General features: G+C 35.0%; 1 protein-coding gene across 5 annotated transcripts in view; it reads right to left on the bottom strand.

The window, feature by feature from the left end:
• Positions 1–15,846: 15,846 nt before the first annotated feature.
• The window catches only part of NEK1 (NIMA related kinase 1), a 213,697-nt gene continuing 204,042 nt past the window's right edge, over positions 15,847–25,501 (bottom strand). For all 5 annotated transcript variants that reach the window (XM_047717704.1, XM_047717706.1, XM_047717707.1 and 2 more), the window contains one exon: positions 15,847–17,050. Coding sequence is in view for 2 of the 5 variants with exons in the window: in XM_047717706.1 (XP_047573662.1) it covers positions 17,037–17,050 (14 nt within the window). In the remaining 3 variants the exon portion in view is untranslated. The remainder of the gene's footprint in view (positions 17,051–25,501) is intronic.

Raw genomic sequence — 25,501 nt, 5'->3', positions numbered from 1 at the left:
GGGATAAAAATATATTATATGTTTATAAAAAATAAAAAATTAAAAAAAAGAATGAGAATAGTCTGCATTCACAGTTTATCTAGTTATCTATGTCTTTTAAAATTTCTCCCTGCAACATTTTGTACTTCTCAGTGTATATAGTTGTTTCATATCTCTTGTCAGGTGTATCCCTATTTCAAATAATTCATGCAATTTAAATGGAAGCTTAAAAAATTTAATTTCTGATTGTTGCTATAATATGGGGATAGAGTTGATTTTTGTATATTACCTTTTATCTTCCAAACTTTTAAAATTCATTTTTAAATCTAGGAACTACTATGTAGATTTTATCATGTCTTTACACAGATAATCATATTGTCTGAAAAAAAAAAAAGGCAGTTTTACTTCTTCCTTTCAATTGGGATGACTTCTATTTTCTTTATTTGCTTAATTGTACCAAGAGAAACTTCCAGTATAATGTCAAATGGGAAGAAACATGAAAATTTTTATCAAGTATGATGTTAGCTATAGGGTTTTTCATAGATGTCCTTTACCAAGTTGAGAAAATTCCCTTGTTTTTCAGTTGCTTAGTTTTTATTAGGAATTGGTGATATATTTTTGCAAATGCTCTTTTCCTTTGATTATCCAATCATTTGATATTTCTTTTTAGTTTTGTGTCTTTATATATGAAGAGATTTCTTATAGGCAGCATATAGTTATCTTTTTATCCAATCTGACAATCTCTGCTTTTAAATGGGATATTTAGGTAATTTATATTTAGTTTATTATTAGTTTGGTTAGATTTTAAAATGTCATCTTGTGGGGTGCCTGGGTGCCTCAGTCAGTTAAGTGTCCAACTCTTGGTTTTAGCTCAGGTCATAATCTCAGGGTCCTGGGATTGAGCCGTGCATCAGGCTTTGCAGTCAGCCCAAAGTCTGTTTCAGATTCTTATTCTCTCTCTTACTCTCTGCCCCTCCTCCACCTCTCTCTAAAATAAATAAATAAATCTTTTTAAAAATAGCATCTTTTTATTGATTTCTATTTGTTCTATGTGTTCTATGGTCCCTTTATTTCTTTAAAAAATTTTTTAAAAACTTTGTGTGAATTATGTTTGCTGTGGATTTTTCAAAAATAGCCTTATGATGTTGAGGTATTTTTATCTTTGTTGAGGGTTTTTATCAAGAATGGATGCTGTGTGTGGAAGGACCCCACAAGAGGGTGCTTACCCTAGCCCAGGCATAAGGGGGAAGTGAACATAAGGTACTGAAGTTTGAGAGGATTCGGAATTTAGACTGGCATGGTGGGTGGTTCTGTTTTTAATTGGAGTCTGATGCTTATAGGGCTTTGGTTTAGAAGGTGGACAGCCGGGGCTGGGTTCAAATTCTGACATTGTTGTTTGCCTGCCTCCTTGGGCAGGTTGTTGAGCAGCCCAGTCTCAGCACCTTTCTCTGCAAATGAAGAGAACAATATTACCCACTTCAACTATTTGCTGTGAGGATTTGATGAAGTGATGCCCATGAAGCACATGGCCAAATGTGGGATATATGTTAGTCATCTTGTTACCACTTAACAGAAATCTAATATAAATTACTAATATTTAAAACAGATTAAGAGATGTTTTACAGTACCAACTTCTTCTGTAAGAGGATGAATTAATATTTCCTTTCAAATATGAACATGTTTTTCTATTGATTTTCTTCAATGGTGTTAAAATCTGGGATGGGGCATCTCTATGTGTGAATTGTTCTTTTTAAAGATTTTATTTTATTTATTTGACAGACAGAGATTACAAGTAGGCAGAGAGGCAGGCAGAGAGAGAGGGTGAAACAGAATCCCCGCTGAGCAGAGAGCCCGATGCAGGGCTCAATACCAGGACCCTGGGATCATGACCTGAGCCGAAGGCAGAGGCTTTAACCCACTGAGCCACCCAGGCGCCCCTCTATGTGTGAATTTTTAAACATTGCTAATTTAAAGAGTTCAAATCCATTAGAAGTGAAAATAAAGTCTTCTGTAAGAGGATGAATTACTATTTCCTCTCAAATATGGAAAAAAAAGAATGGATGCTATACATTGTCAAATGCTTTTTCTACATCTATTGAGATCATATGGTTTTATTCTTTCTTTTATTAATGTGGTGTATCACATTGATTGATTTGCAAATATTGAATCGCCCTTGCAACCCAGGAATAAATCCCACTTGATAGTGGCGAACGATTCTTTTAATTTACTGTTAGATTCAATTTGCTACTATTTCACTGAGAATTTTTGCATCCATGTTAATCATGGTATTGTCCTGTAGTTCTTTTTTTCAGTGGAGTCTTCATCTAGTTTTAGAATCAGGGTAATGCTGGCTTTGTAGAATGAGTCTGGAAGTTTTCCTTCCATTTCTATTTTCTTGTAACAGCTTCAGAAGAATAGGTATTAATTCTTATTTACATGTTTGGTAGAATTCTCCTGTGAAGCCTTCTGGCCAGGAGTTGTTTTTTGGGAGATTTCCTTGTTGGTTATCAGTCTGTTCAAGTTTTCTATTTCTTTAAATGTTTCTGGGAATTTATCCATTCCTTCCAGATTGCTCAATTTCTTGGCCTATAGTTTTTCATAATATTTTCTTACAGTTGTTTGTATTTCCATGCTGTTGGTTGCAAGTCCTCCTTTGTCACTCATGATTTTATGTGGGTCCTTTCTCTTTTCTTCTTGGTAAGTCTGGCTTGGGGGTTATCAATTTTGTTAATTTTTTCTAAGAACCAGCTCACGGTTTCATTGATCTGTTCTACTGTTCTTTTTTGTTTGTTTGTATATCATTTATTTCTGCTCTAGTCTTTATTATTTCCCCTCTTCTGCTGGTTTTAGGTTTCACTTGTTCTTTTTCTGGATGCTTTAGGTGTAAGATTAGGTTGTGTATTTGAGATTTTTCTTGTTTCTTGAGGTAGACCTGTATTGCTATTTACTTCCCTCTTATGACCACTTTTGCTGCATACCAGATGCTTTGGACCATCATGTTTTCAGTATCATTTGTTTTCATGCATTTTAAAAATTTCTTCTTTAATTTCCTGGTTGACCAATTCATTGTTTAGAAGGATATTCTTTAAACTCCATGTATTTGTTGTCTTTCCAATTTTTTTCTTGTAGTTGATTTCAAGTTTCATAGCATTATGGGTGAAAACATGCATGGTATGATCTCAATCTTTTTGTGTTTGATGAGGCCTGATTTGTGACCTAGTGTGTCATCTTGCCTGGAGAATGTCTCATGTGCACTCAAAAAGAATGTGCATTCTGCAGCTTTAGGATAAAATTCTGCATGTATCTGTTAAATCCATCTGCTACAGTCTATCATTCAAAGCCAGCTACCTTGTTGATTTTTTGCTTAGATGATCTGTCCATTGATGTAAGTGGGGTGTTAAAGCCCCCTACTGTTATTGCATTATTATCATTGAGTTCCTTTTGATTATAATTAATTGGCTTATATATGTGGATGCTCCCAAGTTGGGAGCATATTTGGAATTACTAATTCTTCTTGTTGGATAGACCCCTTTATGATATAGTGCTCTTCTTAATCTCTAGTTACAGTCTTTGGTTTAAAATCTAGTTTTTCAGGTATAAGTATTGCTACTCCAGCTTTCTTTTGACATCCATTTGCATGATAAATGTTTCTCCATTCCCTCACTTTCAATCTGCAGATGTCTTTAGGTCTAAAATAAGTCTCTTATGAGGCAGCATATAGATGGGTCTTGGGTTTTTTTTGTTTTTTTTTTTTTAAAGATTTTATTTATTTATTTGACAGAGAGAGAGAGAAATCACAAGTAGGCAGAGAGGCAGGCAGAGAGAGGGGGAAGCAGGCTCACCGCTGAGCAGAGAGCCCGATGCAGGGCTCGATCCCAGGACCCTGAGACCATGACCCGAGCCGAAGGCAGAGGCTTAACCCACTGAGCCACCCAGGCGCCCCAGGGTCTTGGGTTTTTTTAATCCATTTTGTCACCTTATCTTTTTTTTTTTAAGATTTTATTTATTTATTTGACAGACAGAGATCACAAGTAGGCAGAGAGGCAGGCAGAGAGAGAGATGGGGAAGCAGGCTCCCTGCTGAGCAGAAAGCCCGATGCGGGGCTCGATCCCAGGACCCTGAGATCATGACCTGAGCCGAAGGCAGAGGCTTTAACCCACTGAGCTACCCAGGCGCCCCACCTTACCTCTTTTGATTGGACTAAATGTTCCAATCAATCAATGTCTTTTGATTGGAGCATTTAGTCCATTACATTCAAAGTAATTATTGCTAGATATGAATTTAGTGCCATTGTATTACAACTTTTATCACTTCTGGAGATTTTCTCTGTTCCTTTCTAGTTTCTGTAACTTTCGGTCTTTCTTTTCCACTCAAACAGTCCCCTTTAATATTTTTTGTAGAGCTGGTTTGGTTTCTGTTTGTCTGGGAAACTATCTGTCATTGATTTTGATTGATAGTCTTGCTGAACAGAATATTCTTGGGTGTTGGTTTTTCCCATTCAGCATGTTGAATATATCATGCTACTCCCTTTTGGCCTGTCAACTTTCTGTGGACAGATCTGCTGCTAACCTTACTGGACTTCCCTTGTAAGTTATAGACTTCCTTTGTCTTGGTGCTTTTTGGATTTTTTCTTTATCTTCATATTTTACAAATTAAACTACAAAGTGGTTTTTGTTGGTTTTGATGGGATCTCTCTGTGCCTCCTGGATTTAGACGTCTGTTTCCTTCCCCAGACTAAGGAAGTTTTTAGCTATAATATCTCGAGTGACCTCTCTGTCCCTTTTCCGTCTTCTTCTTTGAGGTCTCCTATAGTACTAGTACTATTATGCTTTATGGAATCATTGAGTTCCCAAGTCTACCTTATAGTAAGATTTTTCTTTCCTTTTTTTTTTTTTTTTTGTTCAGCTTCATTATTTTCCATAATTTCATCTTCTATATCACTTATTCATTCCTCTGCTTCTTCCACCCTTGTGGTCATTACACCAACTCATTTAAATCTTGGTTATTGCATTTTTTATTTCAGACTGATTAGTTTTTCAACTCTTTTATCTCTGTGGTAAGGGACTCCCTGTTGTTTTCCTTGGTTTTCTCAAGCTTATGTAGTATTCTTATATTGTTGCTTTAAATTCTGAATCAGCCATATTACTTTCATCTGTTATGATTAGATCTTGGCCATGACCTTTTCTTGTTCATTCTTTTGGGATGAATTCCTCAGTCTTGCCATTTTGTCTAGGTCCCTGTTTTCTTCTGCCATTTTGTCTAGGTCCCTGTTTTCTTCTGTGTGTTCAGAAAGCCTGTTACGTTTTCTGCTTCTGAGAGCAATGGCTTTATGAAGATGTCATATACTGTCCAGAGCCTGATGCTTCAGAAAGTGTCTCTAGTATATCCTGCGTGCACTCTGCCACTGTGTTATGGCTTCTCTATCCCTCAGATCAACCCTTGGCAGAGTTTCGCATTACCTGCAGTGGGGAGTGTTTGGACTTTGACCAGAGTGTGGTGAGTTTTTACTAAGTGTGCTCTGGTCTGCTTGTTAAGAGACTTGATACTATTTCCACTAGAGCTGAAGCTGTGCAGAACTCTATGGTTGGTATATGTGGTCTGTGTGGTGTTTGTGCTGGTCTTCTGGGGGAGGAGCCCATTGTATTTGTTCTCAGGCACACTTGTTGGAGAAAAGCAGTACCAGCAGAGCACAGGGAAGCAGGGCTTGGTGTAAACAGTTTAGGCAGTCAGTGTTGGTGCAGTACTGTTTACTGAAGTTAGTTTATGCTGAGGGTGGGGGGCATGGAACGGCATCAACCAGCTCCTTTGTCCCTGGAGAGGGGAGTTTGTATTTGCTGTCAGGCAAACGCTCCAGAAAAATGAATAATTTCCTCCTGTGTGTCCTGGGTGTTTTTCAGATTGTTTTCACACTGTCTGTGTCCAGGTTGCTTGTTTGCCTGGAGCTGCACAGTGCACTTTAGGCTTTTCTGGCCAGGCCAGCTGGGTTTTAAAACTCCAAACTTTAGGGACCTGGTGTGGCCAGGACCTGTGCTGGTCTTCTGGGGGAGGGTCCTGCTGTGGTGGTATTGATGCAGATTTGATCCAGAAGGGTAGTTGTACCAGAGTGTAGGAGTGTGGGATCTGGAGCAAAGCACACTAAACAGCCAGTGTCCAGTTAGCCACATTCAGCAGATGTCTCTGTGCCTATGCTGAGTGGCAAGGCAGGGAAACAGCACCCATGGGAGGTCCCCTGGGCATTTGTCCCCAGAGAGGCAATGCCACCTCTCTTCAGTGTGCTCCAAGAAGAGAGGGACTGTCTATCCCAGTGTGTCTCAGGCTATCCGCTGATCACACCGTCTGCCCCAGGGGTTACTTGTTTGCCTTCTATACATGAGTACTGCTGTGCCTTCAGGGCTCCACATCAGCCATGCCGGAGTCCTCTAAAACTCCAGTCTTCAAGCGCCACTAGTTGCAAAAACCCATGTAAGTCAGCTCCTCTTGTTTTCTTAGTCAATTGCTTTCCCTGTCTGATCCCCTGTGTGCTCCTCTCTCACCTCTGTGACCAAGGCTCCCTCTTCTCCACAGCACTCATGTTCTATTTCTCTCCCAAACCACATCTCTGCCCCTCCTACCTTTCATGGTGCGGCCTCTTCATTCCCTAGATCTAGTTGTGCAATTTGTTCTGTCAGTTCTCAGATTGAATTCTTGGGTATTCAGAGTGGTTTAGTATTTATCTAGCTGTATTTGAGGGAGAGACAAGACTAGGGTCCTCCTACTACTCTGCTGTCTTAGCTCCTCTCCCCTGTGTTATTGTTTTAATGCATTTTCCTTTTACATGTGTTACAACAGTATATTGCTATTATTTTTTGTGAAAATAATGTCTTTTAAAGAGATTTAAATAAAAAAAAATCATGTATATATGCCATATATGTCTATTCATATATTTACCACATATGGTGCTTATTATTTTGTGCAGACCAACATTTCAATCTAGTATCATTTTCCTTCTTCCTAATGGAATTCCTTTAATTGTCTTGTAATATAGGTCTTCTGGTGATTAATTCTTTTAGCTTTGCATCTCTGATATTTTCATTTTATTTTTGTTTTGAAGTTAGGCAGAGAATTTTGATTGATAGTTCGTCCTTTCAGTACTTCAAAATATTACTCTACTATCTTCTTGCTAAATTATTTCCAAGAAGAACTCAGTTACCATTATCTTTGTTCCTTTTTATGTAACAGGTCCTTTTTTCCTCTGCTTTTAAGATTTTCTCTTTGTCACTGGATTTGAGTAATTTGATTGGGTTATTCCTTGGTGTAGGCTTCATGTTTCTTGTGCATGAGTTTTACTGAGTTTCTTGAATCTTTGTATTTATAGTTGTTATCAAATTTGGAAATTTTCAGCCATTATTTTTTCAAAAATTTTTTCTTTTCCTTTTCTCTATTTCTTCTCCTTCTTTTCTTCTTCTTCAGCGATTCTAATTAGACTTATATTAGGCCATGTGAATTTGTTCTAAAGCGTACTGATCCTCTGTTTTATTATTCTCATTTTTTTCTGTTTTACTACCAAAAACAAGTTTCTGTTTTTATGCTTTCAGTTCAGTAACCTTTGCTTTTGTAATGTCTAATCTGCTGTTAATCCTATTCAGTGTATTTTACAACCCACATATTGTGGGTTTCATCTCTCTAAGTTTCATTGGTTCTTTTAATATTTCTTCTGTGTCTATACTTATAGTTAAAATAGCTATTTTTTAGTTATAATATTGAGATAAGTATAGAGTCACATGCACTTTAAAGAAATAGTAGAGATCCTATGTACACTTTATCCAGTTTCCACCAAATGTTAGCATTTTGCAAAACTATGATACAATATCACAACCAGGACATTGAAACTGATACAATCCATCTATCTTATTCAGATTTCCCCAGATTTGTACTCATTTGTATGTCTATTTAGTTCCATACAATTTTATCACATGTGTATTTTGTTCTATATAATGTGATTTCATGCAGGTTTGTGTATCCATCACCAGAGTCTAAAGAACTAGTTCTATCAGCATAAAGATCTCTCACACGCCCTTTCCCTCTTCCTGGCCCATCCTAACCCCTGGAAACCACTGATGATGTTCTTTCACTTTAAAAATTTTGCTTTGAAATATTATGTAAATGGAGTCATAAAGTACCTAACATTTTGGGACTGGCTTTTAAAATAATTTCTCATAATTCTCTAGAGATTCATATGTTTCTTGTAATAGTAGTGTGCTTCTTTTTATTATGAGTGGTATTTCATGGTATGGATATACCACTTGTTTAACCACTCATTTACAGAAGAACCTTTAGGCTGTTTATACCTTTTGGCTATTACAAATAAAATGGCTATGAACATTTCTGTACAGGTTTTTATAAAATTTAAGTTTAAGCCTTTAAAGCTTCCTTGATAAATACCTGAGAAATTTGGGTCATATGGTGGTTGCATGTTTAGTTTTACAAGAACTGCCAAACTGTTTTCGAAAGTGCCTGTAACATTCTACATTTCCGTCAACAGTTTTTGAGCAACTGAGTCTCTCTGCACTCTTATTAGTATTTGGTGTTCTATTTTTTAAATTTTAGCTATTCTATTAGGTGTAGTGATATCTCATTATGGTTTTGATGTACATTTCCCTGGTGGCTAAAGATTTTAAAAATCTTTTCATGTGCATATTTGCTATATGGACATTCTGATGAAGTATTTGTTCCTGTCTTTCACCTATTTCTAATTAGATTGATGTTTGAGTTTTTAGAGTTCTTCATATAATATAGATATTAATCCTTTGTTGGGTATATGGTAAATATTTCCCCTGGCCTGTGTCTTTTCATTTACATCACATGAAATTTGCAGAGCAAGATCAGTTTCGAGTGATTAAAATTTTCTTTTATGGATCATTCTTTTGGAGTCAAGTTGAAGAACTATTTGCTTACACCTAAATTCTGAAGATTTTCTTCTGTTTTGTTCTAAATGTTCTATAGTTTTTTTGTTTTACATTTAAGTCCATGGTCTGTTTTGAATTAATTTTTTTATAAGTTGTCAAGTTTAGATTGAGTTTCATTTTTTTTCCTATAGGTTTCTGTTTCCTCCAGCATTTGTTGAAAGGCTATCTTTCCCCTATTGAATGCTGTTACACCTTTTTTCTTTCTTTCTTTCTTTTTTTTTTTTTTTTTTTTTTTTTTTTGAGAGAGAGCAAGCATGGGAAGGGCAGAGGAAGAGGGAGAGGGAGGGAATCCCAAGCAGATTCCAGGGTCAGGGTGGAGCCTGATGCAGGGCTCAATCTCACAGCCCTGAGATCATGACCTGAACTTGAAATCAAAAGTCGGATGCTTAATTAACTGAGCCACCCAGGTGCCCCTGCTGTTGCATCTTTGTAAAAAATCAGTTGGATATTTACATGTGTGTCTATTTCTGTCTAGCACTCCACCTATACTACATTGCCTTAATTACTATAGCTATATAGCAAACCTTAACTTGGGTAAGGTTAGTCCAGCCACTTTATTCTTTGTCAAGATTGTATTAGCTGTTCTAGACCTGTGACTTTCCATATAAACTTTATTTTTTTAAAATTATTATTATTATTATTATTTTAATTTATTTGACAGACAGATCACAAGTAGGCAGAGAGGCAGGCAGAGAGAGACAGGAGGAGGCAGGTTCCCTGCTGAGCAGAGAGCCCGATGCGGGACTCGATCCCAGGACCCTGAGATCATGACCTGAGCCGAAGGCAGAGGCTTTAACCACTGAGCCACGCAGGCGCCCCCCCATATAAACTTTATAATAAGCTCACCTGTCTCCAAAAATCCTTAGGAAGATTTTGATAAACATCTCATTAAACCTATATATATCAACTTAAGGAATATTGACCTAATTACTGTTATATCTTTAAATCCACAAGCTCAGTATGATTCTTCTTTTATTCAAGTTTTCTTTGATTTCTATCATCTACATTTTATAATTTTCATCATAAGGATGTCAATTCTGTATATGGTTTGTGAAGTATTCACTTTGGAATGATTTTACCTTCAGTTTCTGAATATTCACTTCTAGAGATGAAATTAATTAGTTTTGTTTCTGCATTTCTTCCTTTCCAGTGTACATGAATTTTATCTTTTACAGTTTTATTCTAGTGGTTAGAACTTTTGTACTATGCTAAATAAGATTTGTGAGAGCTTTATTTCTGATCTTAAAATAATAATAAAATAGAACCTGTAGTGACTCATTAGTAAGCATGATGTTGTAGGATTTTTGTAGATGCTGTTTATCAAGATGAGGCCGTTCCCTTCTACCATGCTAAGAGGTTTTATCATGAGTTGGTAGTTTTCTTAGCCTATTGACATAGATTATATTGTTTGATTTTTGAGTTGATGAGCCAGCTTTGCATACCTGGAATAAATCCCACCTGGTCATAGTATATAACTTTTACTATGTTGTTGGATTTGATTTGCTAAAATTTTGTTAAGGATTTTTGCATCTAAGTTCATGAAAGACATTGGTCTATAGTTTTGTTTTCTTTTCCTTTCTCCCCTCCCCCCTTTTCTTTCAGTCTTTCTTCCTTTCCTTTCCTCCCTACATCTATTTCCTATCCCACTGTCTGATTTGGGTGTGAGGGTAATGTAGAATCATAAAATAAGTTGTAAACTACCATCTGTAAAAATTGTGTCTGTTTATTAATCCCAATTGTATTTTCCTTCAAACACTTGAACATACTTACAACTGCTTTAGAGTCCTTGTTTTCTAATCTGAAAAACTTGGGGTTATTTACTAGCCTTTTAAGCATGAGTTGCATTTTAAAGTTTCTTAGCATGTCTGATATATTTTCAAAAATCAACTTGAGGCTTATTTACATACAAGGGAATGAACTCATGTAAGTGTATAATAAATATTGACAAATGTTAACATTTGTGTAACCAAATTCACAAAGATATAGAACACTCCCACCTCCCCAAGAAGTTCTATTTTGTCTCTTCTCAATTATTCCTTCCCCTACTTAGTCCTAGGCAACCATTGGTCTGCTTTCTATCATTGCAGATCAGTCTTCTCTAGTTTCAAGTGAGTGGAATCACACAGCATCGTTTTTATTCTTTCAACAGCCTATTGCTGTGACTCAAATATGCTGTGTTCATAGCTCATAATTATTGCTCAGTATTCCATTTTGTAGCTGTCAGCTTATCCATTTATCTGTTGTTGATACCTTGACTTTTTTTTTTTTTTTTACAGTTACTGGCTATTATGAATACATTTGGTATGAGCATTCACATCCTTTGTTTTTCCAAAGTGATATTTTATATATTCACCAGCACACTATGAGTTCCACTGCACTATTCTCAACACTCTTTAATTTTAGTCATTTTAGGGTGTACAGTGGTATCTCATTGTGGTTTTCATTTGTACTTCCCTAATGAATAATGGTAACATCTCTGCATGAGCTTGTCATCTATTTATCTTCTTTGACTGCATATATAAACATTTTGCCCATTGTTAAACTGGATTGTCTCATTTAATTATGTGTGTTTATATATTATAGATAACATTTTCAACAGATATGTGTGACAAACATCTCTCAGTTTACGGCTAGCCTTTTCATTTTCTTAACAATGTCATTTGAAAAGTAAATTTTTTAATTTTAATGAAATCACATTTTTTATCGTTAATATTTTAAGTCTGTTTAAAGAACTTTTGCAAACCCAAGGTAACTACGATTTCTTCTATGTTTTCCTCTTTAACAATATTGCATTTTTTAATTGCATTTTTTTGTATGTTTGCCCACTTAGGTCATCTTTTTAGCAATGTTTGTAGTTTCAGTGCACAGATCTTACATTTTTTAAAAAAGATTTTATTTATTTATTTGAAAGAGAGTGCACAAGGCAGAGAGAGAGGGAGAAGCAGGCTCCCCGCTGAGCAGAGAGCCCAATATGGGGCTTGATCCCAGGATCCTGGTGTCATGACCTGAGCCAAAGGCAGACACTTAACCAACTGAGCCACCCAGGCACACCTGCACATCTTCTTAGTCAAATTTATCCTGAAGTACTTCATAATTTTAATGCTATTATAAATGGTATCTTAAAATGTTCTATTTCTCATTGTTCCTTGTTAGTATATAAAATTGTTTTTAATATTGACCTTTGTATCTTGCAATCTTGCTTAAGTTTTAGTTCTTGTAGCATTTGTGTAGCTTTCTTAGGATTTTAGAGACAATCAGATCATTTGTGAATAAAGGCAGTTTTTACTTCTTTCTTTTCAATCTGTAGACATTTGTTTTTACTGCATTACCGCAATGGCTAGAACCTTCAGCACAAAATAGAATATAAGCGATGTGAGCAGAGATACTCTTTTTCCATTTAGGGAGACAACTTTGTTTTCACAAGTATGTTGGCTGTTTTTGTTTAAAATGACCTTTATCAGATTGAGGCATTTTCCTTTTATTTCTAGTTTGCTGAAAACTTTTGAGAGGTGTTGGATTTTCTCAAATATTTTTCTGCATATGTTGAGATGATCATATGATTTTTCTTTTTTAGTCTGAAAAGAAGATGAATAATATTGATTTTTAAATGTTAAACCATTTTTGCATTTTTGGCATATACTCCACTTGGTTATGATGCATTGTCCTTTTTGGATATTGTTTGGTTTGACTTGAGAAAATTTTAATAATTTTTTCATTAGTGTTCACAGGTTTAAGAGTATGTAATTTTCTTGTAATTCTTTCCTTGTTTTGAGAACAAGGTAATGCTGTGCTCTCAGATTAAGTAGGAAACTGTTCTTTCCTCTCCTATATTTTGGAACAATTTGTGTAGAACTAGAACTATTTCTTTCAGAAATGTTAGATAGAATTCATCAGTGAAGACACCTAGGCTCAAAGCTTTCTTTGTGGGAAAATTTCAAACTAAAATTAAATTTCAACATGAGATATAGGGCTATTCAGATTTTACCTCTGCTTTCACTCCTCTAAATTCTTCTATCTTCTCAACTTAGAGAGAATCCTGGGTTTTGTATGGGTTCCCTGGCTCCCATGTTATTTCTACGCAATAAATTTGGGCAATCACAGGGCTTGCCTCATTTGTTTCCCTTCTTTCTTGGATCACTGACCTTTGCTGTCCATTGCCCACTCTCTGAAAAGTGCTGTTTATGTATTTTGTTCAGTGTTTGAGTTGTTAAAGGTTGGAAGGCAAATATCTCTTTTATATCATGGTCAGTTGTGGGAGTCAGAATTCATTTTTATTCATTCATGAAACATATTTTTTTGCTACATATACAATTCTAAATGATGATTTTCTTTGTCCCACTGAAGATACCATCCCACTGCTCCATTACTACTTTTGAAAAGCCTTTTTAGTCTTTAACATTCCTTTGAAAGTAGTATGCTTTTTAGCTTCACCTTCTTTTAAGATTTTCTCTTTGATTTCCAGTTTTACTCTGAAGACACTAAAAGAAATCCTTTTACTTTATCCTGCTTGACCTTCACTGGGTTTCTTCAATCTGTGGATTGGTGTTTCCAATGGCTCAGAAAAATTCTGTCTTTATTTCTCCAATTAACTTTATCCCATTCTTCCTTCTTCTCCAGGGCTCCAATCAAATATATACTAGATGTTCTCACTGAATCAGTCTCTTACCTTCTCTATTTTCCACATTTTTCTTTCTGTGCTATATCATGGATAATTTCTTCCATTTCTTTCTGTTTTCTGCCAGGCATAGTTTATTGCCACGCATGTCCACTGTTTTGTCCACATGTCCACCATGTTTTAAAACTTTGGCTATTGGTAATTTTCATGTAAATGAGTTCTATTTGTTTCTTCAAATGTATATTAAGAAACTTTTTAGTTTTTCTTTCCCTGCAGATATTTTCAAGTTTGTTGATCATTTTTTAAACCCAGTAAGTATAGCTCTCTTAAAACACAACTCTGATAACTTCATACTAAAGTCTGGGCAGATCCTGTCCGTCTCTCCCACTTGTATTGATTGACTGATTGATTGTGTACTTTTTCCCTGTGTCCATCATTGTCTTCAAAATTTACTTTTGGCACTTTTTAAGATATAAAATAAATGTCTTCCTTCACAGAAGCATTGGAATGGCTTCTGCCTGATTCATGGGGGGCACTACCAGTTGGGAACCATTTCAAATTATGTTTGATTTTAAAGTTACATGGCCCACTCAGATTTTGGTTCTCAAGATACAAAAGCACTTAAAGACTGGCTTGTGGTCACTTTTTTTTTTTTTTTTTTAAGATTTTATTTATTTATTTGAGAGAGAGGCAGTGAGAGAGAGCATGAGCAAGGAGAAGGTCAGAGGGAGAAGCAGACTTCCTGTGGAGCTGGGAGCCCGATGCGGGACTCGATCCGGAAACTCCGGGATCATGACCTGAGCCGAAAGCAGTCGTCCAACCAACTGAGCCACCCAGGTGTCCCTGGTCACGACTTCTTAAGACTTCTTTTTGTCCTTTTATTTTCCTACAGTCCCTGAATTTGGGGTTGGCTTTACTTCTAGTTCTCCCTTATTGTGAAGATATAAGCTTCTGGAGTTTCCATCTTAACCCACTGAGCCAGCCAGGTGCCCCTGGAGTTCCATCTTAATGTAGGATTTCCTACAGGATTCTCCAACTTGGATGGGCACTTGGCCTCATCTTTTACGTCCTTTGCTCCATGAGCCATTATATCAAAGTGTAAGATATTGGATACTTTCAGATCAAAACTACCCTTTTTTCTCTCCAATATTCACTAGTCCCTGGGTTGAGAATTTCTCCTAAGTGTTGGCCTTGCAATTCATCTTCTGACACCTTCTGTATTTTTATTTAAGTATTTTATTTATCATTTGACAGAGAGAGAGAGAAAGAGAGAGAGAGAGAGAGAGAGAACAAGCAGGGGGAGCAGCAGAGGGAGAGGGAGAAGCAGGCTCCCAGCTGAGCAGGGAGCCCGATATGGGGCTTGATCCTGGGAGCCTGGGATCATGACATGAGCCAAAGGCAGATGCTTAATTGACTGAGCCACCCAGGTGTCCCACCTTCTGTATTTTTAGATGTGTATTACAGATACACACACACAGACATGTGATCTTTAAAGATCCATCATCAATGAAGTGATAAAAGGTAGAGTATTTTTCAATTTATGAGGAAAAAGCCCTTAGCATTAAAAATTTTTCAACAAGAAGGTTAATTACAATAGTGTATTATTCCTAGGAACAGGAAATCTCTGCTGAATTCTTAATGTATTAATGCTAAATATACTTTTTCCTATTGAATTTATCCTTTTTTCATTCTCCAGGTGAAATAATTTAAAAAATCAGTGTGCTAATAGCACAATGTTAGACCTGGAACTAGTCTGACTCTGAGCTTTCATGCAAGTGACTTCATTCATGTTACAATTCAAATGTCTTTGCTTGTTAAGTGGAGGTAATACTAAATTATCCTCATAGCCATTTTAGCTCTAATTTCTCAATGTACAGATACTTCCACACTTCATTTTGAACACTTATAATAGACCTTATTAAACAATAATAGCCCTCTTCCCATTGGCACAATCTTTCCATAATAACAATCCAGAGCCACTCACTATCAACTGACTGGAGATGGCACAAACCCTATTTGTCATCCCTAACCTTGTATATATAAATGACATCTTTTGAAATATGGTTAAACAACTTTTCTACTGTGTTATATCCTTAGCTGCTTTTCTAATAGTTGTAATAGGCTAAGAATTAGAAAAGATCATTCTCATTTTTCAGGATTGTAGAGAATTAAAGTGCAGAATTCAAATTTTTCCTTGAAAAAAATAGTGGAAATCATCAGATAAAACAAACAAAAGTATTCTCGGCTCATTGTAAAAGCATTCTATTAAGAATAGGGCAAATAAGTAAAAGACAACTGATAGTGTACTTCAGGTAGAGAATAAAAATTTAATAGTAATATAAAATAAACAAACATATAAAAATCAAGTATTTAGTTTTAGATGTTAGAAATAATTTACATAATAAAGTTAGAATAGTACTGATAGTGCTGCAAGTAAGATTTTACTGTTCAAATTATAGATTATGCCAATCACACTATGTACTCTGGGTTTCAAAAATTATGCTTTTATTACTAAAAGCATCTGGACTTTAGATGTCACTAATGAAAGCATGTAATACCTGGCATATTGCAACTGAAGCTGTGTAACCATCATTTTAATGACCATGATGGAAATAAAAGAGGCAAACATCTCCTATCTTTGGAATGCTAGTTACCCAAACTGTCACAGTGTCCAAATAAAAACAATTCCTTTTTCTGTATTGCCTTGGAAGCATATACATGAGAGAAAATGGGGGAAAAAAAGGGGCAACTTTATGATATATGCAATGCCAATGTTAAAACTCATAAACTAAATTTCTCAATATGATATTCCTGATTCTGGTCCTTAAGAAATAATTAAAGAACTTTTTAAATACCAGGAAATATGATTCTGCCATTTTTCCATAATCAAATTTTTCAATGATCTCTAAGACTGACTTTCACAGCCTGTTCCACTGAGCTAGTTCAAGGAGACACACTGGTTGAAGAAGGATGGAGAATATAAACTTTAAGGCTAAAAATTCCATCTTCAAAATGTAAAGATTTAAATAGAGCCCTTAATAAGGTTATGTAATACCAAATTGCTGGCTATGAAAACATGTAGACAGAAAAAAAGGTCATGCTTAATTAAATGAAAAACCATAGGCAAGCTTTTCATAATTAAGTAATTCTCTCAACTTAAGGACATTTGCTCAAAGTTACCTTACTGCATTGGTAAATCTTTTTCAGAACCATTAAGTCCAGTTCTGCATCAATGTCTCTTATGCTTTGGCTGCATAATTTAATAAAGTATATATTCTGTAGGTGGTTACTATAGAACTCCATGAACAAAATAAAGTAGATAAAATACTAGAATCTTAATTGAAAAATGGCATATTTCTCTTTTTCATGCAATCAGCATGCCAATCTTAAATCTGATATTTGTAGAAAATTGCTACATTTCCCACTGCAGCTTGCTTTTCTGATGAGCCAAATATAAATGCTTTCATACAGTTGAGAATTAAGAAATGTTCTGATGATTATTCATCATTATCTGTGAAAAAGAAAAAAAATTAATTCACTTCATTGCAAATCAAACTGTATCTACTTAGTAAAAAACTAACTCTTTTTTATGCTAAAGGAAAAGAGCTTTAATGTAGTTTTAATGTAGTTTATATTGAATATCACTTAATATTATTTACTATCACATACTCAGTGTAAAATATTCAAACAGTACAATGAAGAATAAAGTGGGAAACAAAAAGCCTATAAGCCAAAGACAGCCAATGTTAATAATTCTATGCAAATAACAAATTTCCAAAATCTAACTTTTTAAATTGTATATTTTCTCCTTAAAGCACATAATGGATATGGAAGAATAGATCAATAAGTGATAAAGCAAGATTATAAAATGTTAGTGGCAGAATCTAGGTGCTGAGTACATGGGTGATAAATGTGAAATTCTTTCAACTTTTACATACGATGAAAATTTTACAATATGATGAGAAAGAATAAATCATGGATATACTCCATGTCCGTTTCAGTGGCTACATAGTATTTTTTTAAATAGATAAGGCATAGTTAAATTAACTATTTCTACTTATAAACACATTGGTTGCTTCCAATTTTTCTTTATTTAAAAAAAAATAGTTGAATAAATTAAACAGACTGCTTGGTTTAATTCTATATAGCAATCACTATCTTCCACACTGGAGCAAAAGTGATCTTTCATTAAAATTCAAGTGTCAACTCGAGTCACTGCACTACTGAAAACTCTCCTCTACACCTCCCCAATAGCTCAGAATAGAACCCATGTTCCTTATGTGGACTGCAAATCCCTTCACGATTTGACCTAAATATTTCTAGTCTTAGCCACTTTCATTACCCATCTTCTCCAACTGTCCCTAGAATATATGCTTTAGTAACACTGACTTGGCTATAGATCCCCTAATACATTTTGCATGCTTCTATGTTTAAGTAAACATACTGATCTTAAGATAAACTCCCATTCATCTTTCAAAATCTAACTCTGAAATCCTCTCCTCTTGGAAGAATTACTTTAAATCTTTTATTTCTTCCAATATTGCTGGATCGCTACTTGATGGAACACATATTTTATTGCTTCCAATGTTATATCCAATGTTATTACTCTGTACTATAATTTACTTATATTTTACAATTTCAAAATGTTTCAAATAGAAAGGGCACTCATGTACCTAATACTTAGAATTAATAAAAGTTAATTTGGGGTCATATTGATTTGGGATATTAAGAAAACCACATTATGGATTGAAAGTACCCTTTTCCAATCTTACTGTCCTTTCTTCTTGCCCAAGGGCATTATCAATACACTAAACTGATGTGTCTTTTCTTCTCAAGGTTTTTTACTTTTATTGCATATATGCACACCCAAATAATACTGCCTTTAAACATTATATAAGTGGTACTCTGCCCTCCTTATTCCAGCATCATATTTGTGGGGCTTATCCATACTGACAGATGAAAATTTAGTTCATTTGTTTTAACTACTATAGAGAACTCCATTACATAAGTAGAGCACAACAGTTTATCTAAAATAAATGTGGAAGGAAGGTCTACAGGTGTGGACTGCCAAGATTGATATTCTATATGAGGACTTGGTGGCCTCTTCCATTCTACTGCCGACCACAGTTATAATTCTTTCCCTTGTGGAAGAATTTTTCAAGACTAATGTGAAATAACTTACACATTTTGCTAATGTGTAAAACTAATGTGAAATAACTTACACATTTTGCTCATTCTACTTGACTTCTGACTCTGGATAATACTTAGCTAAATGGCATTAATTTTACTAATAGCTGTGGTTGTAGATGCTTACCAAACCCATAGTCTAACAGTATCAGGCAGCTAAAGAGAGGAGGCCATCTTTTGAGGACTCATTATTTTCAGTTAAATAATATGGAAATGTATTTTAGATAATCTTCTTTTTAACGGATTTCTTAATGACACTGACACCACTTTTGCGTGAACTGGATATAATTTGCCTATCCTCTCCCTTCATTAATCTCACCCTCCTCTAAAATAGAGTATCAAAGTGTGTAAGTACCATATGCAGATCACATGGTTTAATTATTATCTCTTAATGTGGCCTAAAAGAATGATCTGTAAGACAACTAGATCTAGGGTCTAAGTATTTTCAATAAGAATGACTTTGAAATAGTTATTCTAAACCTAATCACTGTCCAACATTTAACTGTTTTGAGATTAATGATACAAAACAGCAATTTATTCATACAGTTCCACATACATTTTAAAACCAGTTTAGCGAATTTATATATTAGTATCTATAATTTTTACATATGAGTAAGTTGCAATATTTTAGGGGCTTTAGTAAGATATTTAAAAAAAGGTTTCTAAGGTAAGCATTTGACTAACTGCTTTGTACTTTTTCTAGGCTAAAGGAAATACTGATAGGCTTTATGATACAGAACTTCAGGATCTTCATTCCCTTTTCATTTGTGTGATATGAATTTGTATGAAATTTTGATATTGCTTCTTTTTCTTTCTTAGATTGAAGACTAACAGATACACAATATTATATTAGTATCAAGTGTACAACATTCTGATTTGATGTTTATATATACTACAAAATGGTCACCACAAGGTCTAGTTACCGTCTGTCACTGTATAAAGCTGTTACAATATTATTAACTATATTCCCTATGCTGTATATTATATCCCTTGTCTTCTTTTATAACTGAAGACTGTACCTCTTAATCTCTTCACTTATTCCATCCATCCCCCCCATCTTCCCTCCTTGCTGGCAACCACTAGTTTGTTCTCTGTATCTATAAATTTCTTTCTGTTTCTGTTCTGTTTCATTTGTTTCTTTGGGTTCCACATGTAAGTAAAGTCATATGACATTTGAATTTCTCTGATTTATTTCATATAGCATAATACCCTCTAGGTCTATCCATGTTGTTGCAAATGGCAAGAATTCACTCTTTCTGTTGGCTAAGTAGTATTCCACTATGTATATTTGCCACATCTTTATCCATTTATCTATCTATGGACATTTAGGTTACTTCCATATTTTGGCTACTGTAAATATTACTGCAATGAAAATATGAGTACATATGTCTTTTTGAATTAGTGTGTTTTTTTTTTTTTAAGTAATCTCTACACCCAACATGGAGTTTGAATCCATAACCCAGAGATCAATAATCACATGCTCTACCAACTGAGCCAGCCAGCTCCACTGATTTAGTATTTCCATTTTCTTTGGATAAATACCTAGAAATGGAATTGCTGGATTGTATGGCAGTTCAATTTTTAATATTTTGAAGAACTCCATACTGTTTTCCATGTCTGTACCAATTTACATTTCCACCAAAAGTTCCCTTTTCTCTACCTCCTTGTCACTTGCTACTTCCTGTCTCTTTCATAATAGCCATTCTGACAGGTTTAAGGTGGTATCTCTTTGTGGTTTTGACTTTTCCTTGATGGTGAGTGATGTGGAGCATCTTTACATGTGCCTGTTGGCTATCATATGTCTTCTTTGGAAAAGTGGCTATTCAGGTCCTCAGCTTTTTAAAATCAATTGTTTGGGTTTTTTTAGTATGGAGTTTTATGAGTTCTTTATATATTTCTGATGTTAATCCCTTATTGAATATGTCTTTTTAAAAAATCTTCTCCCATTCAGGAGGTTGCCTTTTCATTTTGTTGATGGTTTCCTTTTCTGTGTAAAAGCTTTTTAGTTTGATGTGGTATCCCTTGTATATTTTTGCTTTTTTTGTCCTTGCCAGAGGAGATAGATCCAAAAAACTATTGCTAAGACCAGTGTCAAAGAACTTACTGCCTATGTTTTATTCTCAAATTTTTATGGCTTCAAATATGATTTTAAGTCTTTAATCCATTTTAAGTATATTTTTATATATGGTGTAAGAAAATGGTCCAGTCTCATTCTTTTACATGTAGCTCTCCAGTTTTCCCAATACCACTTAGTAAAAAGACTGTCTTTCCCCTGCAATTTCTTTCTTCCTTTGTTGTAGTTAATTGAACATATAAGCATGGGTTTATTTCTGGGCTCTCTATTCTGTTGATAGATATTGATAACATATTGATAATATGTTTCTGTTTTTGTGCTAGTTTTGATTACTACAGCTCTGCAGGATAGTTTAAAATCAGGGAGTAAAAGAGATAACTCTTTTTCTTCTTTCCCAAGACTGCTTTGGCTATTCAAGGTCTTTTGTGATTGTATATAAATTTTTTTTTAAAGATTTTATTTATTTATTTGACAGAGAGAGAGATCACAAGCAGGCAGAGAGGCAGGCAGAGAGAGAGGAGGAAGCAGGCTCCCCACTGAGCAGAAAGCCCAACGCAGAGCTCTTTTTTTTTTTTAAAGATTTTATTTATTTATTTGACATGTATATAAATTTTTTGATAGGGATTGCACTGAATCTGTAGTTTCCTTTGGTAATACTGATATTTTAACCTATTAATTCTTCCAACTGATTTTGAACAATGGATCTTTCCATTTATTTGTGTCATCTTCAATTTTTTTCATCAACGTCTTATTTTTTTCCAAGTATAGGTCTTTCACCTCCTTGGTTAAATTTATTCCTAGGTATTTTACTCATTTTGATGCAATTATAAATGGGATTGTTTTCTTAATTTCTCCTTCTGAAAGTTTGTTATTAATGCATAAAAACACAACATTTCAATTTCTTTCATAAGTGTTTTATATATAAGTTTTCAGAGTACAGATCTTTTACCTCTTTGGCTAGGTTTACTCCTAGGTATCTTGTGTTTTTTTTTTTTTGTGGAATTGTAAATGGGACTGATTCCTTGATTTCTCTTTCTGCTGCTTTAACAGTGGTATACAGAAATGCAACAGATTTCTGTAATTTGATTTTGTATCCTGAGATTTTATTGAATTCATGTTTCAGTTCCAACAATTTTTTGGTGGGACCTTTTGGATTTTTCTATATAGAGTATCAGGTCATTTGCAAATAGTGGAAGTTTGACTTCTTGCCAGTTTGGATGCCTTTTGATATCTTTTTGTTGTCTGTCTGCTGAGACTAGGACTTCCAGTAATATTACTCAGCCATTTACAAAAAAAAAAAAAAAAAAACAAAAAAAAAACTGAAATCTTGGCATTTGCAACAACATGGATGGAGCTAGAATATATTATGCTAAGTGAAATAAGTCAGAGAAAGACAAATACCCATATGATTTCACTCATCTGAGGAATTCAAGAAACGAAACAGATGAACATAGCAGGAGAAGATGAGCCAAACCATAAAACAGACTCTTAACTATAGAGAACAAACTGAGGGTTGCTGGAGGGGAGGTAGGTGGCTGCATGGATTAAATGGGTGGTAAGTATTAAGGAACACACTTGTGATGAGCACTCCATGTTATATGTAAGTGATGAATCACTAAATTCTACTCCTGAAACTAATATTACACTATATGTTCTAACTAGAATTTAAATAAAAACTTGAAACTAAGAGAGAGAGAGAAACACAACAGATTTCTGTATATTGATTTTGTATTGTGCAACTTTCCTGAATTCATTTATTATTTCTAATAGTTTTGAGGCAGAGGCTTTAAAGTTCTCCCTATATAGTATCCTTTCATCTGGGAAAAGTAACAGTTTTACTTCTTTCCAATTTGGATCCTTTTATTTCCTTTTCTTGTCCAACTGCTGTGGCTAGGACTTCCAATACTATCTTGAATAAAAAAGCTAAAAGTGGGCATCCTTGTTTTGTTCCTCATCTTAGAGGAAAAGCTTTTAACTTTTTACCACTAAGTATGATGATGCTTACTGTGGGTTTATCATTTACAGCCTTTATTATATTGGGGTACCTTCCCTGTATATCCATTTTCTTGTGAGTTTATATTATAAATGGATACTGAACTTTATCAAATGTTTTTATTGCATCTACTGAGATGATCATGCCTTTTATACTGTGTTTTGTTAATGTGGTGTATCACACTGATTGACTTGTAAATACTGTACTATCCATCCATCCCCAGAATAAATCCCACTTGATCATGGTGTATGATCCTTTTAATGTATTGTTGAATTATTTTGCTAATATTTTGTTGAGGATTCACATCTATGTTCACCAGGGATACTGGTCATAACTTTCTTTTGGTAGTGTCTTTTCCTGATTTTGGTCTCAGGGTAATGCTGGCCTCATAAAAAGAGCTTAGAAGCATTCTTTTCTCTTCAATAATCTGCAATAGCTTAAGAATGATAGATACTAACTTTTAAAAAATGTTTGGCAGAATTACCTGTGAATCCGTCTGGTCCTGGACTTTTTTTTTTTTTTTTTTAAGATTTTATTTATTTATTTGACAGACAGATCACAAGTAGGCAGAGAGGCAGGCAGAGAGAAAGGAAGGGAAGCAGGCTCCCCGCTGAGCAGAGAGCCCGATGCGGGGCTCGATCCCAGGACCCTGGGATTATGACCCGAGCCGAAGGCAGCGGCTTTAACCCACTGAGCCACCCAGGCGCCCCTGGTCCTGGACTTTTATTTATTGGGAGGTTTTGTTTTGTTTTTTTGTTTTTACTCTTCAATTTCATTGCTTGTAACCAGTCTGTTCAAATTTTCTATTTCTTCCCAATTTAGTATTAGAAGACTATTTGTTCTAGGAACCTATCCATTTCTTCTAGGTCTTCTATTTGTTGATGTATAGCTGTTTGTAGTAGTCTTTTATGATCCTTTGTATTTCTATGTTATTAGTTATAATTTCTCTTTCATTTCTGATTTTATTTGGGCCCTATCTCTTTTTTTCTTGATGAATTTTGCTAAAGATTTACCAATTTTATCTTTTCAAATAGCCAACTTTGAGTTTCATTAATCTTTTCCACTGTTTGTTTAGTCTCCATTTTATTTCCTCTGTGATCTTTACTATTTCTTTCCTCTACTAACTTTGGGTTTTGGTTCTTTTTCTAATTCCTTGAAGTGTAAGTTTAGACTGTTTGTTTAAGCTTTTTATTGTTTCTTAAAATGGGCATGTATTGCTATAACCTTCCTTCTTATAATTGCTTTTGCTGCATCCCATAGATTTTGGAGCATTGTGTTTTCATTTTCATTTGTCTCAAGGTATTTTCTGATTTCCTCTATCATTTGATCCATTGGTTGTTTAGTAGCATGCTGGAGTCTCCACATGTTTGCGTTTTTTTTCCAGTTTCCTTCCTGTAGTTGATTTCTAGTTTCATACCATTGTGGTCAGAAAAGATGTTTGATATGAGTTCAATCTTAAATGTATTGAGACTTTTTTTTGTGGTTTAACATAGGACCTATTCTGGAGAATGATTCATGTGCATTTGAGAAGAATGTTCTGTTTTGGGATGGAATGTTCTGTACATATCTATCAAGTCCATCTGGTCTAGTATGTTGTTCAACCGCCAATATTTCCTTATTAATTTCCTGTCTGGATGATGAACCCATTGATTTAAGAGGGGTGTTAAAGTCCCTATATTATTGTATTACTGCCAATTTCTTCTTTTGCATGTTAATATTTGCTTCCTGTATTTATGTGCTACTATGCTAGGTGCATAAATATTTACAAGTGTTATATCTTCTTGTTGGACACCTTTAACATTATGTAGGGCCCTTCTTTGTCACTTCTTATAGTCTTTGTTTCAAAGTCTATTTAATTTCTTAAGTTCTGCTACCCCAAATTTCTCGTCATTTCTGTTTGCATGTAATTTTTTCTATCCCTTCATTTTCAGTCTGTGTGCGTCTTAAGATCTGACGTCAGTCTCTGGTAGACAGCATACAGTTGGGACTTTTTTTTTTTTTAATATACACTTAGTCACCCTCTATCTTTTGAGTGAAGCATTTAGTCAACTTACATTTAAAGCAATCATACACAGGTATATATCTGTCATTTTGTTTTCTTGTTGTTTCTGTAGTTCTTCTCTGTTCCTTTCTCTTCTTGCTTTCTTATGATTTAATAATTTTCCCTAGAGTTAAATTTCATCTCCTTTCCCTTTTTTTTTTTTTTTTTGTGTATGTATTACAGATTTTGGGTTTGTGTTTACTGTGAAATTCATATATAACAACTTACATATATGCCACTTTATTTTAAAACTGGTGGGGCTGGGGCGCCTGGGTGGCTCGGTGGGTTAAGCCGCTGCCTTCAGCTCAGGTCATGATCCCAGGGTCCTGGGGTCGAGTCCCGCATCGGGCTCGCTGCTCAGCAGGAAGCCTGCTTCCCTTCCTCTCTCTCTGCCTGCCTCTCTGCCTACTTGTGATCTCTCTCTGTCAAATAAATAAATAAAATCTTAAAAAAAAAAAATTTGAATTTGAAAACTGGTGGGTATTTATTTATTTATTTATTTAGATTTTGATTTATTTATTTGACAGAGAGATCATAAGTAGGCAGAGAGGCAGGCAGGCAGAGACGAAGCAGGGAAGCAGGCTCCCTGCTGAGCAGAGAGCCCAATGTGGGGCTCAATCCCAGGACCCAGGGATCATGACCTGAGCCAAAGGCAGAGGCTTTAACC

The sequence above is a fragment of the Lutra lutra genome, chromosome 2, assembly GCF_902655055.1.
Source record: "Lutra lutra chromosome 2, mLutLut1.2, whole genome shotgun sequence".
Lineage (NCBI taxonomy): Eukaryota > Metazoa > Chordata > Mammalia > Carnivora > Mustelidae > Lutra > Lutra lutra.
This window is presented reverse-complemented; position numbering and strand designations above follow the sequence as displayed.